A 16,085-nucleotide genomic window follows, 5' to 3' on the forward strand; every position below is an offset into this window, starting at 1 on the left:
CACTCCTCTGTACTATGTATACACTGCCCTATTCTATACCTGCCCACTTACTGTCCTCTACTTCACCCCTCACCCTCCTCTGTACTATGTATACACTGCCCTATTCCATACCTGCCCACTTACTGTCCTCTACCTCACCCTCCTCTGTACTATGTATACACTGCCCTATTCCATACCTGCCCACTTACTGTCCTCTACCTCAACCCTCACCTCCCTCTGTACTATGTATACACTGCCCTATTCCATACCTGCCCACTTACTGTCCTCTATCTCACCCCTCACCCTCCTCTGTACTATGTATACACTGCCCTATTCCATACCTGCCCACTTACTGTCCTCTACCTCACCCCTCACACTCCTCTGTACTATGTATACACTACCCTATTCTATACCTGCCAACTTACTGTCCTCTATCTCACCCCTCACACTCCTCTGTACTATGTATACACTGCCCTATTCCAAACCTACCCACTTACTGTCCTCTACCTCACCCCTCACACTCCTCTGTACTATGTATACACTGCCCTATTCCATACCTACCCACTTACTGTCCTCTACCTCACCCCTCACCCTCCTCTGTACTATGTATACACTGCCCTATTCTATACCTGCCCACTTACTGTCCTCTACCTCACCCCTCACACTCCTCTGTACTATGTATACACTGCCCTATTCCATACCTGCCCACTTACTGTCCTCTATCTCACCCCTCACACTCCTCTGTACTATGTATACACTGCCCTATTCTATTCCTGCCCACATACTGTCCTCTACCTCACCCCTCACCCTCCTCTGTACTATGTATACACAGCCCTATTCCATACCTGCCCACTTACTGTCCTCTACCTCACCCCTCACCCTCCTCTGTACTATGTATACACAGCCCTATTCCATACCTGCCCACTTACTGTCCTCTACCTCACCCCTCACACTCCTCTGTACTATGTATACACTGCCCTATTCCATACCTGCCCACTTACTGTCCTGTACCTCACCCTCCTCTGTACTATGTATACACTGCCCTATTCCATACCTGCCCACTTACTGTCCTCTACCTCACCCTCCTCTGTACTATGTATACACTGCCCTATTCCATACCTGCCCACTTACTGTCCTGTACCTCACCCTCCTCTGTACTATGTATACACTGCCCTATTCCATACCTGCCCACTTACTGTCCTCTACCTCACCCTCCTCTGTACTATGTATACACTGCCCTATTCCATACCTGCCCACTTACTGCCCTCTACCTCACCCCCCTCTGTACTATGTATACACTGCCCTATTCCATACCTGCCCACTTACTGCCCTCTACCTCACCCCCCTCTGTACTATGTATACACTGCCCTATTCCATACCTGCCCACTTACTGTTCTCTACCTCACCCCTCATACTCCTCTGTACTATGTATACACTGCCCTATTCCATACCTACCCACTTACTGTCCTCTACCTCACCCCTCACACTCCTCTGTACTATGTATACACTGCCCTATTCTATACCTGCCCACTTACTGTCCTCTACCTCACCCCTCACACTCCTCTGTACTATGTATACACTGCCCTATTCTATACCTGCCCACTTACTGTCCTCTACCTCACCCCTCACACTGCTCTGTACTATGTATACACTGCCCTATTCCATACCTGCCCACTTACTGTCCTCTACCTCACCTCTCACCCTCCTCTGTACTATGTATACACTGCGCTATTCCATACCTGCCCACTTACTGTCTTCTACCTCACCCCTCACACTCCTCTGTACTATGTATACACTGCCCTATTCCATACCTGCCCACTTACTGCCCTCTACCTCACCCTCCTCTGTACTATATATACACTGCCCTATTCCATACCTGCCCACTTACTGTCCTCTACCTCACCCCTCACACTCCTCTGTACTATGTATACACTGCCCTATTCTATACCTGCCCACTTACTGTCCTCTACCTCACCCCTCACACTCCTCTGTACTATGTATACACTGCCCTATTCCATACCTGCCCACTTACTGTTCTCTACCTCACCCCTCATACTCCTCTGTACTATGTATACACTGCCCTATTCCATACCTACCCACTTACTGTCCTCTACCTCACCCTCCTCTATACTATGTATACACTGCCCTATTCTATACCTGCCCACTTACTGCCCTCTACCTCACCCTCCTCTGTACTATATATACACTGCCCTATTCCATACCTGCCCACTTACTGTCCTCTACCTCACCCCTCACACTCCTCTGTACTATGTATACACTGCCCTATTCTATACCTGCCCACTTACTGTCCTCTACCTCACCCCTCACACTGCTCTGTACTATGTATACACTGCCCTATTCCATGCCTGGCCACTTACTGTCCTCTTCCTCGCCCTCCTCTCAGTAAATGCTGCCACGGCCTAATCCCCTCACACTCTGCCATCTGAACGCACAGTCACACAGGCAGAAGGTCTATGTGTAAGTAATATAGACAGAACAAGACTCCTGTGGTGCCAATCAGTGACATTATTGTAAATGTCATGTTCCCATTGTGTCCGTTTCCACCTTGTCGTCCCGTTATTGAGCGGCACCCTGCTTGCCTTAATGAAAAGTTCCCAGCTGCGTGTTAGCAGTCTGTCTCAGTCAATGTCACGTAGAATAAATTAACCCCGTTAAAAATATCTGCTGCACCCACTCGGTTTCCCTGGTGGAGCTTAATTAATCTTCAATTAAAATAATAATACCAATGATTTTACCATCACGCGTTTTATGGAATAGGCAGAAGGAATGCTGGGAGGCGGTGGCTGCCTCTGTAGGGGTCTCCGATCGCGGAGGCCGTCACAGAGAATACATGCGCTTTGAACACCACCTCTGACAATACTGGCAAAGAGCTGTCCCCCCTGTATGTAGCTGGCCGGACAGGCCGGGAGCAAGGATTTCCCACAGACATCTCCAGAAAGAACTCAGAGAAATTAAACAGAAGTGATCGCCTTACTCTAATGCTCTAAGAAGATGGTGATTGTTTCATGAGACCCCTGAATTTTCCTGCCACGTGATTGGGCTCCTAAATGGTGACAACAGGAAAATGATTTAGGGGGAGGAGTTTCCTGCCGCAGTTATTCTTTACTTCTGGATAAATGGGATCAGTGAGGACTATTATAAAGTATCTCTCTCTATGGCCATAGTTAGACAGGGTTAGGAGAGGTCACTTTACCCACAGAGCTTAGTTTAGTTCAGTAAAATGATTACGCAGCGCTAGGTCCACAACGCATCTGTCTCGCTCACAGGGAGATGCATCAAGCCTTGGAGAGAGATACAGTGTGGAAGCCGCTGAAAGCACCCAATCAGCTTCTATCTCTCATTTATCTAGCACAGTCTGTAAAACGTCAATTAGAAGCTGTTTGGTTGATTTGGGTAACTTCTCCATTTTCTCCTCTCTCCAACGTTTGATACATCTCCCCCACAGTCACCTATTTTTTTTTTTACACGTTCTTCTTTCATACAGGTTATGTACAGATGTGTCCTCATCCATCAAGCCTCTATACGCCATGCCGCGTGTAGTAGCGTAGCGACTTCTTCTTTCAATATGCGTCGTATTCGCAGGCGCAGCGATACACCAGCCAAACTGTACCAAAGACTCCGGATTGCGGCTTTAACCGCACAACAATTAGTTTTAAATAAGTGAAAAGTCGCCGGAGAAGTACAACGGAACTTGGCGAGGAAAGAAATTTGCAGCTCTTTTTTTGTACAAGTGTCACATAATCACCGGAATGAGCGCGGTCTCGTTACACCATTGTACAATTTGTGCGATGATTGAGACATCACTCCTGTCCTGTAACTACATCAGACCTTATGCAGAGCACACAGACGCAGTACGCTTCATATGATTAGGGTAATGTGACGCCCGCGGTTGCTACGGGCACCGCCACGTGTAAGAATATGCATTTGTTTGTCCGAGGCAGGAATACTGCAGCGTCCTCAGTTGTACAGATCTTCAGATACATGAGACGCAACAGCCAAATGTGAACACGGGATTCAGCAACGTATGTTCAGAGTAGGAAATGTGTCCAACTCTGCACAGAGGGCCTGATTCAGACCCGCTCGTGAGCACTGAGCGCTCGCAAGCGGGTCGATGTTGCCCAAATGCGCATGGCAGAGGCTGCTCCGTCGTGCGCATGCGCGAGACCCGGATAGCGACAGGCACTCCGTCGCTCTGGGTCTCGCACCAAAGAGGGCGTGCTGTCGATGGTGAGTGACAGCACGCCCCCTTTGGTGGGCGTGCCGGGGGCGTGGCTGCCCAGACGGAGGCGTTCCCATGGGAACGCCTACCGTCTGGGTCCGGCCCCACTGACATCACTAGTGATGTCAGTGGGAGTGTTTTTGGCTTTGATAGAGCCAAAATCACTCAAGGGCTTGCGGTCACCGAGACCCTACCGCGAGGGTCTCGTCGCAAGCCCGATGGTCACGATGGTCTTGACCATCGCGACCATCATCATGGACGTTCGCATAAGCTGTGGGTGGTAACCCACAGCTATGCGAGCATCCAAGAGGCCGCTTCGCAAATAAAATAAAAAAACGCCCTGATTCAGAGCGAGCGCTTTTGTCAGAGCGTCCGGCTCTGAATCAGGCCCAGAGGCCCTTCAAGTTTATTATGTTTATTGCTACATCACATTGTCACAGGAGAGCAATAACAAGACAGCAATACCGTACCTCTGTTACAAAGAGTGTGCGCGGGTCAATGATGTCCAGAAAGTGACGAAATCTGCCATAGAACGTGCTCTGAAACACACAGACAGGATATGGGGTCATTACATTGCACAACCAGTAACAGAACAGACTTGAAGCTACAGGTGGGAGGTACAGTATAGTACTTAGATAGTTAACTTTAAACATGATGCTTTACGATCACGTTTAAAGTTATAATGCCGACACAGTTATAAATGCATTGAAAAACATTACAAGCGCTTTGCGGTATATTCCTTCCTGCTGCCTCCATCCCCCTCCTCACATCATGTCACTGCCCTGTCCTCACTAAGGGATCGCTATGAAATACCGACAGTCGGGATCCTGGTGGTCAGAATCCAGACGCTGGGATCCCACCAGGATTAACATAATGACACTTATTGGTCGGTATGCTAACCTTCCCCCTCTCACTAACCCTCCCTCTTTGGTGTCTGACTCTAACCTCACCCCCTAGTGCCTGAACCTAACCTCCCCCTCCTCGTACCCTAAACCTCCCCCCTTAGTACCTAACTCTAACCCTCCCCCCAACTTACCTTCGGGATTCTGACTAGCGTCGGTAATGTAAATGTCGGCATCCCGATTTCCAGCAGACCGGACACATCCCCTCACTAACATATCACTAATCTCCTGATATACTCTGTGCTGCTGCGGACTCTGCTCCTCCCACTATATAACTCAGTCTGTGGCTTCCTGCTGCCTCCATTCCCCTCCTCACATCATGTCACTGCCCCTGTCACATGCAGCCCTGTCCTCACTGACACATCACTCATCTGCTGATATACTCTGTGCTGCTGGGAGACCCTGCTCCTCCCACTATATAACTCTCAGTCTGTGACTACCTGCTGCCTCCATTCCCCTCCTCATATCATGTCATGCCCCTGTCACATGCAGCCCTGTCCTCATTGACACATCACTCATCTCCTGATATACTCTGTGCTCCTGAGAACCTTAATCCTCTCACTATATAACATTCTATTGCAAGCGACATAAAGCCATTTTTAGCCTAGTCAAATATACCATAGGAGCCATGTGTGGAGGGTCTGGTGTAGGATGAGATTATACAGTATGCAGAGAGCCAGGCTTGCCTACCCTCCCGATTTGGCCGGGAGCCTCCCGATTTTCGGCTGCCGCTCCCGGCCCCCCGGAAAGGCAGGCAAGCCTCCAGGAAGTCTCACACCCTCCCCACCCCCCCCCCCCCTGAGAAAAACAGAAATACCCGCAGCGGGGGGCCTGGTGACGCGATTCGCGTCATCGTGGCCCCGCCCCCTGCTTTACAATGCCGAAAATCACGACATTGTGAAGAGGGGGCGGAGTCACGATGACGCAATTGTGCGGCCCCCTCCCCGGCTCCGCCCCCAATGTCCGGCCCCGCCCCCGCTATTCGCCGACAATCAGCTCCCTCCTGGAAGGCTGGAGCTGATTGTCGGCAAGTATGCAGAGAGCAGGGTTAGGCACTGGGAGAGGACAGAGGATACAATAATAAACACTTTTATTGGGCTGTACTTTGAGACTATAAACCATACTTGCCTAATAAAACCATGTCAGGGAGAGTATGAAAGTAGCACCTATGAGCGCGGCGGTAAAGTGGGCGTGTACTGATACATCTGAGAGACGTGCGCCATAAAACTGATTTGCATCCAAATGTAAATGAGCCCCAAAGCAGTTAGTAAGATCTATTTGATGATGGAAACACACTGATACTATTCAGGACAGGATAATTTCTTGTGTTTTACAGGGGACTCCATATAAGTGGCCAAGAGAAACCTTACATGAAATACATGTAGCCATAGGGATCATTGTGCCTTATAACCCATGCAGGGGAATGGCGCCGATTATACCATCTGTATGTATATATCTCTGATTTCTTTTTGTTCCCACCCAGTATATAACAGCTATATAATGTGAGTCTCCCTGACAATCAGGGAGAGTTAGGAAGTACGCTATCCACACCACAATCACACCTCGTCACCTATGCACGTCTGGCCTCACCAGTAACCTAATCACCCTGTCCATGTATTTCTGTATCCCTGGCGACAATCCTCCTACAACACAGGTGAGGATCTGGCTTTCGCCCATTCTCCAGTAGAAGGAAACCTCCACACCTCCCTGATACAGAAATCTGCTGGCTGTCAGAACATGCTGGGACATGTAGTGCCACAACAGCTTGCACGCCGTTTCGGCACTTGTAGTGCCACAAAGGCATAAGTTCCGGGGACGCTTGAAGAGATGCATCTAAATACATCCCTGGTCTAGGAGGAGATCGGTGCAACGCAATTCCTGTGCCCAAACCACTAGTCTGTTACATTTTGTGCACTGGGAAAACTCCTCTGTAATAACAAGTAACCAGCGAAGCCCAGCTAATAACATCAGACAGGGGCAGGTGCACCATAAGAGGAATTATATTCACAAGGAAACACACTACATCAATGTAAGGCAGGATTCATAGCGCAGCCTGGGAAATCACGGTGCCTGCAGGGCCTGGGTGCACCCATCGGACTGAGCAGTAGTGACCCCTTGTAAGGTAGGTGCTGCCAGGGCTTTGCCCACTACAGAGCCTGGTTTTGCTGTAGACAGAGAAGTTCCCCCAGGATGGGCTGTGCAGGAAGGCAGATGTCACGCGCGCTGTACGTGTTACTGAGAGGGATCCAGGGAAGCATCTGGGAGACGTTTATATAAATCTGACCTGATTTCTGGAAATAGCAGCGACCAGCAAACCGGTGCGGTCACCTATCAGCGCCAGCAAGGAATGAACAGGCAAAGGAGTGCCGGAGGGATAGTCAGCATCTAGTGAGAACATGCAGCGCTTACACACAGGCGAATGGATGCAGGTTACACGGCTCTGCGTTTAGCGCCATACCTGCCGTTTCCTTTATAACACAAACTGTATAACAATGACCGCAAAGCCCATCGGAACATTAGGAATGAATAAAATAGGCCGGTAATACAACTTATAACTATTCATCCTGTCCATATTCCTCATTTACCAATTCTTACGCCACTCCCTGAACGCCTGCGCCCCATCCAGACACGCTGAGCGTTGGGGCGCTCACCATTCACGGTTAATATCACCTTACTGATTATGTCACACACTCGAATAGAAGCGTTTTTTGTTGTTTTTTTTTTTAAATAGGAGAAACTCCATTAGGGAAATTCGCTATGGTGGTTGCAAAACGGAACTGCGATTCCTCGGATCGCCGTGAGCTTCACAAACTAGTGGCGGCTCGGCCAACGGAAACGGCGTTTTCCGGGAAAATCCAGATCACAGCCCAGATGTGACAGGTTCTCGTAGGGAATCGCACTTTTCTGACGCATGCTAAAGGAGCAAAGAAAAAAAAAAAATACGTGAAATCCAAGTATTGCTCAATAATCTGCAGTTACGGTAAATATTCCAGAGACAGATTGTCCTGGCAGTGAAATGGTTAATCCACCACCACCAGCAGCAGTATATTGTACCAAGCACTGGTGCGTGCGTAGGTGGCTTCGGCTGCTTTAATATTCCTCATATTTCTATGCTCCTGAGCGATTATTTCATCAACACAGATGAAATGTAAATGATTAAGATAATGCAACATACTTTTACTCCATTAATCATACGGCTTGATATGAACACTCTGAGCCGGGTGCCAAAACCCTCTCTTCAATTCAACATCACATTTCCGAAGGGAGCGGTTTCATGACCCATCGCTTTCCGGGACACTTGTTCTACGCTGCATATACTTTAATCGCACAGGCGGCTCCATCTGCCTCTCCCCAGACTCTCACGCGGAGCCAATTGTTCTCTATGGAGGGAGGCTGAGCAGACAGCTATCTCAGTGAAGCAGATAGGACAGGCAGCAGAAGGTGGCTGGGGATCCGCAGGTCTCTGAAGCCTGGTGCAGAGGGACAGAGGACACAGATCAGCATGTTAATGTACGTAACGCAAGTCACATCGCGCAACGTTGAGTGCGTTACCTGCAGCCAGGTGACTAGACAGCTTTAAATTAGTGGCCGCCCTGCTGCTGTGGGACCACAACGCCCAGCATGCCCTGCCATAAAAGAGAAACTGTAGAGTCACAGGTTGCCTCGAGGTCGGTCTACGTCAAAATATACTGCCGGGTAAGAATCTCCCCAACTGGAGGGGTTGGGGAAAATCCTGCACTGATGAGTCTGAATAAGGTGGAGCAGGTTGCTTGCAGGAGGACAGTCTGTGTCACTCTCTGGGTTGACGTCACCGTAATATTTTAGTTGGATAAAACCATCTGTCGTAGCATCTCTGAGGGCCACGGGGGCCCACAGTCCGTAGGGTAACTTAGAATTAATCACCGGGTTGGTGGTTGGCTCCAATTCTGTGTCCCCAGGTCCTACCAGGGGCTCCGAACATCAGCTGTCGGTCAAGCAGACGGTACAATAGGTCTACTCCCCCCCCCTCATTCCTTCCCAGCGATTCTCCTCTAAGTCCAGGCTAAGCCTTGGCTCTGGAGTGTGTACAGAAATACAGAGCCTGAAGGATAGAGTAAATATTGGGAAGCAAGGTCTACGCAATGACGACATATGTACGACTGTGAGGACCCTGGACTACTACAGGCCACAAGCCATCTGGCTTCTAGGCCTATGAGGGGAGGTGACCATGCAGGCTCCCCCTGTTGCTCAAGGCCACCAGTCCCATACAACAAGTACAGCTTCCGGCATTGCCCAAGCCTTCCACACAACGATCATTTCTGCCTCGACGAGTGGCAGCTGAAGTTCAGCAATTCGCAAATAAACAGACTGGCAAATACTCTGCCACATCAGGCTGGTGGTCAGAACGAGGAGGGGGTCTCCTGCCTGGGGGCGCTGCAGACATTGGAAGGATTTTGCGCAGCCCAAAGGAGAAAGATTGCCTAAATTATAACAGAGTCCTTGCTGGAGGGATCTGACGTATCTCCTGATAAAACGCTTCCTGCGTGTTTACATTCGGAAAGGCGCCATAACAAGACCCAAACACGGACGGCAGGCAATTGCAAGGACACCTCCCTTTGCGCGCTGCTGGTTGTAGAAGGGGCTCAGCGCAGCACACTCAGTGGGACGCTATATTCATGGCAAGACATTCTCTACATAAACCAAGGGGCGGCTTTCAGCTGTGATCGTACGATTAACGACACAGCAATGGTCACCACCCCGACGTAATGCAAAACAAGAGATAGAGCTTCAGAAAGCAGCCATGAGAAACCCCAATAATTATTTCCAGTGCTCTCCCTAAAAACAGGACAAGGAACAAACAGCGGCGAGTCCTCTAACTATACTCCCTCAACACAAACAGCTCACCTACACATAACAGCAATATCTGACCAGGTATCGTATGATGTAATATAAACAGATACTGCCTTTATACCATAGTTCCATCCTTAACGTCAGCGATCATCTGGGCAGGTCTCTTATATGCCATGTACCGTCAGGAGGCATGTCCACTGTGCCACATGCTAGAGCATAAACTGGCATGTCTGACTGGCACCCACATTAGGATAACAATCTCCCACAGGACAGCCCCAACCAGCAGATTTTCATTAAGCCCAAGGTGGAAGAGGAGTAAGTAAAAGACGGACCTGTGGATCCGTCGCCTAAGCATAGTGGTACCCACTTTTGGGTGGGCCAAACCTAAATTCATGACCATGTCATCCTGGTCATTCTCTGGGGACTAGTGACACAGTGCCTCATGCCTCAGTGATGTCACTCAAGCCATTGATGTGATAAAGTGGTTGGTACAGTGTGATGGTGATGGATACCACCTATGGACAAGTGCTGCACACAGGCCGGGATAAGACCATAGAGATTCTGGGAATGTAGAAGGTATGCAGGGGCAGCGATGGTGGATGAGAGTAGCACACAGGCCGGGATAAGACCATAGAGATGCACTGTGCAGGGGCAGCCATGGTGGAGGAGAGATGCACACAGGCCGGATAAGACCATAGAGATTCTGGGAATGTAGAAGGTATGCAGCCAGCACTGTGCAGGGGCAGCGATGGTGGATGAGAGCAGCACATGGGCCGGGATAAGACCATAGAGATTCTGGGAATGTAGAAGGTATGCAGCCAGCACTGTGCAGGAGCAGAGATGGTGGATGAGAGTAGCACACAGTACGGGATAAGACCATAGAGATGCTGGGAATGTAGAAGGTATGCAGCCAGCACTGTGCAGGGGCAGAGATGGTGGATGAGAGCAGCACACAGGCCGGATAAGACCATAGAGATGCTGGGAATGTAGAAGGTATGCAGCCAGCACTGTGCAGGGGCAGAGATGGTGGATGAGAGCAGCACATGGGCCGGGATAAGACCATAGAGATGCTGGGAATGTAGAAGGTATGCAGCCAGCACTGTGCAGGGGCAGCCATGGTGGATGAGAGCAGCACATGGGCCGGGATAAGACCATAGAGATGCTGGGAATATAGAAGGTATGCAGCCAGCAAAGTGCAGGGGCAGAGATGGTGGATGAGAGCAGCACATGGGCCGGGATAAGACCATAGAGATGCACTGTGTACGGGGCAGCGATGGTGGATGAGAGCAGCACATGGGCCGGGATAAGACCATAGAGATGCTGGGAATGTAGAAGGTATGCAGCCAGCACTGTGCAGGGGCAGCGATGGTGGAGGAGAGCAGCACACGTAAAGAACACTGTTGGCAAACACTACAGGCAACCTGCTGAAGTCTCCCAACATTAAAGATTAAACAAGTTGAACAGTATGAACAATTCAATCCATATTACATGTACTGTTCAGTCATTTCCATGCTCACTTTTGTATGAGTACCCATCTATAGGACTGTATATACATGAAGATATGGCCATACAACAGTACATACATGATTGAGGACACGAGTATAGGACAGTACATACAGGACTGAGGACATGAGTACCCATCTATAGGACTGTACATACACAAAGACATGGCCATACAACAGTACATACATGACTGAGGACATGAGTATAGGACAGTACATACATGACTGAGGACACGAGTATAGAACAGTACATACAGGACTGAGGTCATGAGTACCCATCTATAGGACTGTACATACACAAAGACATGGCCATACAACAGTGCATACATGACTGAGGACATGAGTATAGGACAGTACATACATGACTGAGGACATGAGTGTAGGACAGTACATACATGACTGAGGACATGAGTGTAGGACAGTACATACATGACTGAGGACATGAGTATAGGACAGTATACATAAGTAAGAGCACGAGTATAGGACAGTACATGGATGATAGAGGACATGAGTATACAACAGTGCATACATGACTATAGGACAGTAAATAGTGTACATGACCACAGGACATATGTATACAACAGTACATACATGACTGAGGACATGACAATATGAGGACCTGATATAGGACAGTATATACATGACTGAGGACAAGACCATAGAACAGTGAATACATGACAGAGGCCATGAGTATAGGACAGTACATGTATGACTGGGGACAGGATTATACAACAGGACACAAATGACTGAGGACATGACAATAGGACAGTACATACATAAAACAAAAGTGATTGGACACCCCCACGCAAGCGTAATGGTGTGTTCCTGCAGCAGTCATGTGTTTGTGAAGGTATATAAGGAGAAGTATAGAGATGTGCTCAATAACGCGGTTCTCCCTACATTGTGGCAGCTCTACAGAAACGACAAATGTTCTTATCAGGACGACAATGCCACCTGTCATGTTACCAGGGCGACGCTGGACTGGTATACAGACAATTCAGTAACCCGGATGGACTGGTCAGCTCAGCGTCCAGATCTTATCCCCACTGAGAACCTCTGGGAGGACTTGGAGTGACAGGTGCCAAGCAGGGTGTCTGCAGTAATCACTGCACGTGGGGGACCTGCACAGTACTGACGCCAATTACATCTTGTTGATCTATTTGCTGGCAGTGTCCAATTCATTTTGTCTACATAGGGGTTGGGTATGTAATGCCGACAGTCGGGATCCCAACAGAGTTAACATACCGACACTTGTTGGTCAGTATGCCAACCCTCCCCTCTGCCTGCCCTAACCCTCTCTCCCTGGTGCCTAACCATAACCTAACCTAACCTCCCCCTCCCCGATGGGAAGCCACTGCCTAAATACCGCCAGCCGGCTTCCCGACTGTCATATCCCGGCAAGGGTGAAATGCCAGGCGTCTAGATGTAGACGCCCGCATTTCCCCGACGCCGGGAGACCGGCGCCCGGCATCCCGATCGTAGTGATGCCGGCGCCGCGAGCGGAAAGCCGCGGGGGGGGGGGGAGGGTTAGGTTTAGGGCTCCCGGGGGGGACTTAGGGTTAGGCACCCCCCCGGGAGGGTTAGGCTAGGGAAAGGGAGGGTTAGGGATAGGCACCCCCAAGGGGGACTTAGGTTTAGGCAGCGGGGAAGGGGGGGATTAGGGTTAGGCACTTGGGGGGGAAGTTAGGGTTAGGCACCCCTAAGGAGGGTTAGGGTTAGGGGGGATAGGTTAGTAGATACTTACCTATCCACGATCGGGATTTACAGCGCTGTCGGGCTTCCGCTGCTTCTAACTCTGCTCTTGTCGGGCTGCCGCTGGCGGGAATCGAACCATGCGGCCGGCGGTATTTCATACCCATTCCTCCCCGATGCCTAACTCTCCCCCCTTAGTGTCTATCCCTAACCCCCGATACTTACCTTCGGCATGCCGGCGGTCGGTATTGCGCCGGGATATAGTCCGTCGGCATGCCGTGTGGAGGCATGCTGACTACATTACATACATGATTGAGGATATGACAATAGGACAACACAGATATTAGCGTTCCCGCTAGGCTGTTTTAGCGGGGCGCGGCGCCCTGCCCTCCTTCTGGAGGGCAAAAAGCACCCTGCCCTCCAGGAGGAGGGCAAAAAGCGCCCTGCCCTCACAGCCTGCGGGAGCCGTTCTCACCCGCGGGACGCAGTGTCCCGCGGGTGGAGAAACATGCGGTGACCCGGTCGCCGCAGGAGAATAGGCGCCGGGCGCATGCGCCCGGCATCTATTCTTCCTCTCTGCAGGGCTTGGGGGCTGCCCGGCGTGTCCGTAAATGCCAGGCACGCCCCCAAGAGTGACGAAAAGGGGACGCGTCTTATAGACCTGGCGCCCTGCCTCCCGCCGGAGCTAGAGGGAACACTACAGATATTACTATATTATACAGTACATGAGTATAGGACATGACTATAGGGCAGTACATACATGAGTATATAGGACACGACTATAGGGCAGTACATACATTAGTATATAGGACACGACTATAGGGCAGTACATACATGAGTATATAGGACACGACTATAGGGCAGTACATACATGAGTATATAATACACGACTATAGGGCAGTACATACATGAGTATATAGGACACGACTATAGGGCAGTACATACATGAGTATATAATACACGACTATAGGGCAGTACATACATGAGTATATAGGACACGACTATAGGGCAGTACATACATGTGTATATAGGACACGACTATAGGGCAGTACATACATGAGTATATAGGACACGACTATAGGGCAGTACATACATGAGTATATAATACACGACTATAGGGCAGTACATACATGAGTATATAGGACACGACTATAGGGCAGTACATACATGAGTATATAGGACACGACTATAGGGCAGTACATAAATGAGTATGTAGGACACGACTATATTGCAGTACACACATGAGTATATAGGACATGACTATATAGGACTTTAGGGCAGTACATAGATGAGTATATAGGACATGACTATAAGGCAGCATATATATGACTACAGGACACCACAATCACATACATGACCATAGGACATCACATATATGATTAATGACATCATAATAGGACACTACACAACAGTACACAAATGACTAAAGGACAGCGCACACAGCACACACATGACTATAGGGCACCACAGACATGGACATAGGGCAGAACACACATGGCTATAGGATAGCACACACATGACAATGGGACACCACATACATGGCCATAGTACAGTATACATATGACTATGGGACACCACATACATGGCCATAGTACAGTATACATATGACTATGGGAAAGCACACACATGGCCATAGTACAGTACACACATGACTACAGTATAGCACATACATGGCCATAGGACAGCGCACACACGACTACAGTATAGCACATACATGGCCATAATACAGTACACACAGGCAGCACACACATGGCCATAGTACAGCACATACATGGCCCTAGTATAGTACATACATGACTATGGTACAGCACACACATAAATATAGGACAGTACATACATGGCGATAGTATAGCACATACACGACTATAGGGCAGCACACACACGACTACAGGACAGCACACACACATGACTACAGGACAGCACACACACACATGACTGTAGGGCAGCACACACATGACTACAGGACAGCACACACACATGACTATATAGGACAGCACACACATGACTATATAGGACAGCACACACATGACTATAGTACAGCACACACATGACTATATAGGACAGCACACACATGACTATATAGGACAGCACACACATGACTATAGGACAGCACACACATGACTATAGGACAGCACACACATGACTATATAGGACAGCACACACATGACTATATAGGACAGCACACACATGACTATATAGGACAGCACACACATGACTATATAGGACAGCACACACATGACTATATAGGACAGCACACACATGACTATATAGGACAGCACACACATGACTATATAGGACAGCACACACATGACTATATAGGACAGCACACACATGACTATATAGGACAGCACACACATGACTATAGGACAGCACACACATGACTATATAGGACAGCACACACATGACTATAGGACAGCACACACATGACTATATAGGACAGCACACACATGACTGTATAGGACAGCGCACACATGACTATATAGGACAGCGCACACATGACTATATAGGACAGCGCACACATGACTATATAGGACAGCGCACACATGACTATATAGGACAGCGCACACATGACTATATAGGACAGCGCACACATGACTATATAGGACAGCGCACACATGACTGTATAGGACAGCGCACACATGACTGTATAGGACAGCGCACACATGACTGTATAGGACAGCACACACATGACTGTATAGGACAGCACACACATGACTGTATAGGACAGCACACACATGACTGTATAGGACAGCACACACATGACTGTATAGGACAGCACACACATGACTATATAGGACAGCACACACATGACTATATAGGACAGCACACACATGACTGTATAGGACAGCACACACATGACTGTATAGGACAGCACACACATGACTGTATAGGACAGCACACACATGACTATAGGACAGCACACACATGACTGTATAGGAC

At 49.1% G+C, this 16,085-nt stretch overlaps 1 protein-coding gene across 1 annotated transcript in view; it reads right to left on the bottom strand.

Annotated features, from left to right (window-relative positions):
• SFXN5 (sideroflexin 5) overlaps positions 1 to 16,085 on the bottom strand; it is a 425,012-nt gene that overhangs the window by 400,713 nt on the left and 8,214 nt on the right. Inside the window, exon 2 of the mRNA XM_088459744.1 lies at positions 4,690 to 4,758. Within this exon, the coding sequence (XP_088315870.1) occupies positions 4,690 to 4,758 (69 nt within the window). The remainder of the gene's footprint in view (positions 1 to 4,689; positions 4,759 to 16,085) is intronic.

Source organism: Taudactylus pleione, unplaced genomic scaffold, assembly GCF_031769625.1.
Source record: "Taudactylus pleione unplaced genomic scaffold, aTauple2 ptg000930l, whole genome shotgun sequence".
NCBI lineage: Eukaryota > Metazoa > Chordata > Amphibia > Anura > Myobatrachidae > Taudactylus > Taudactylus pleione.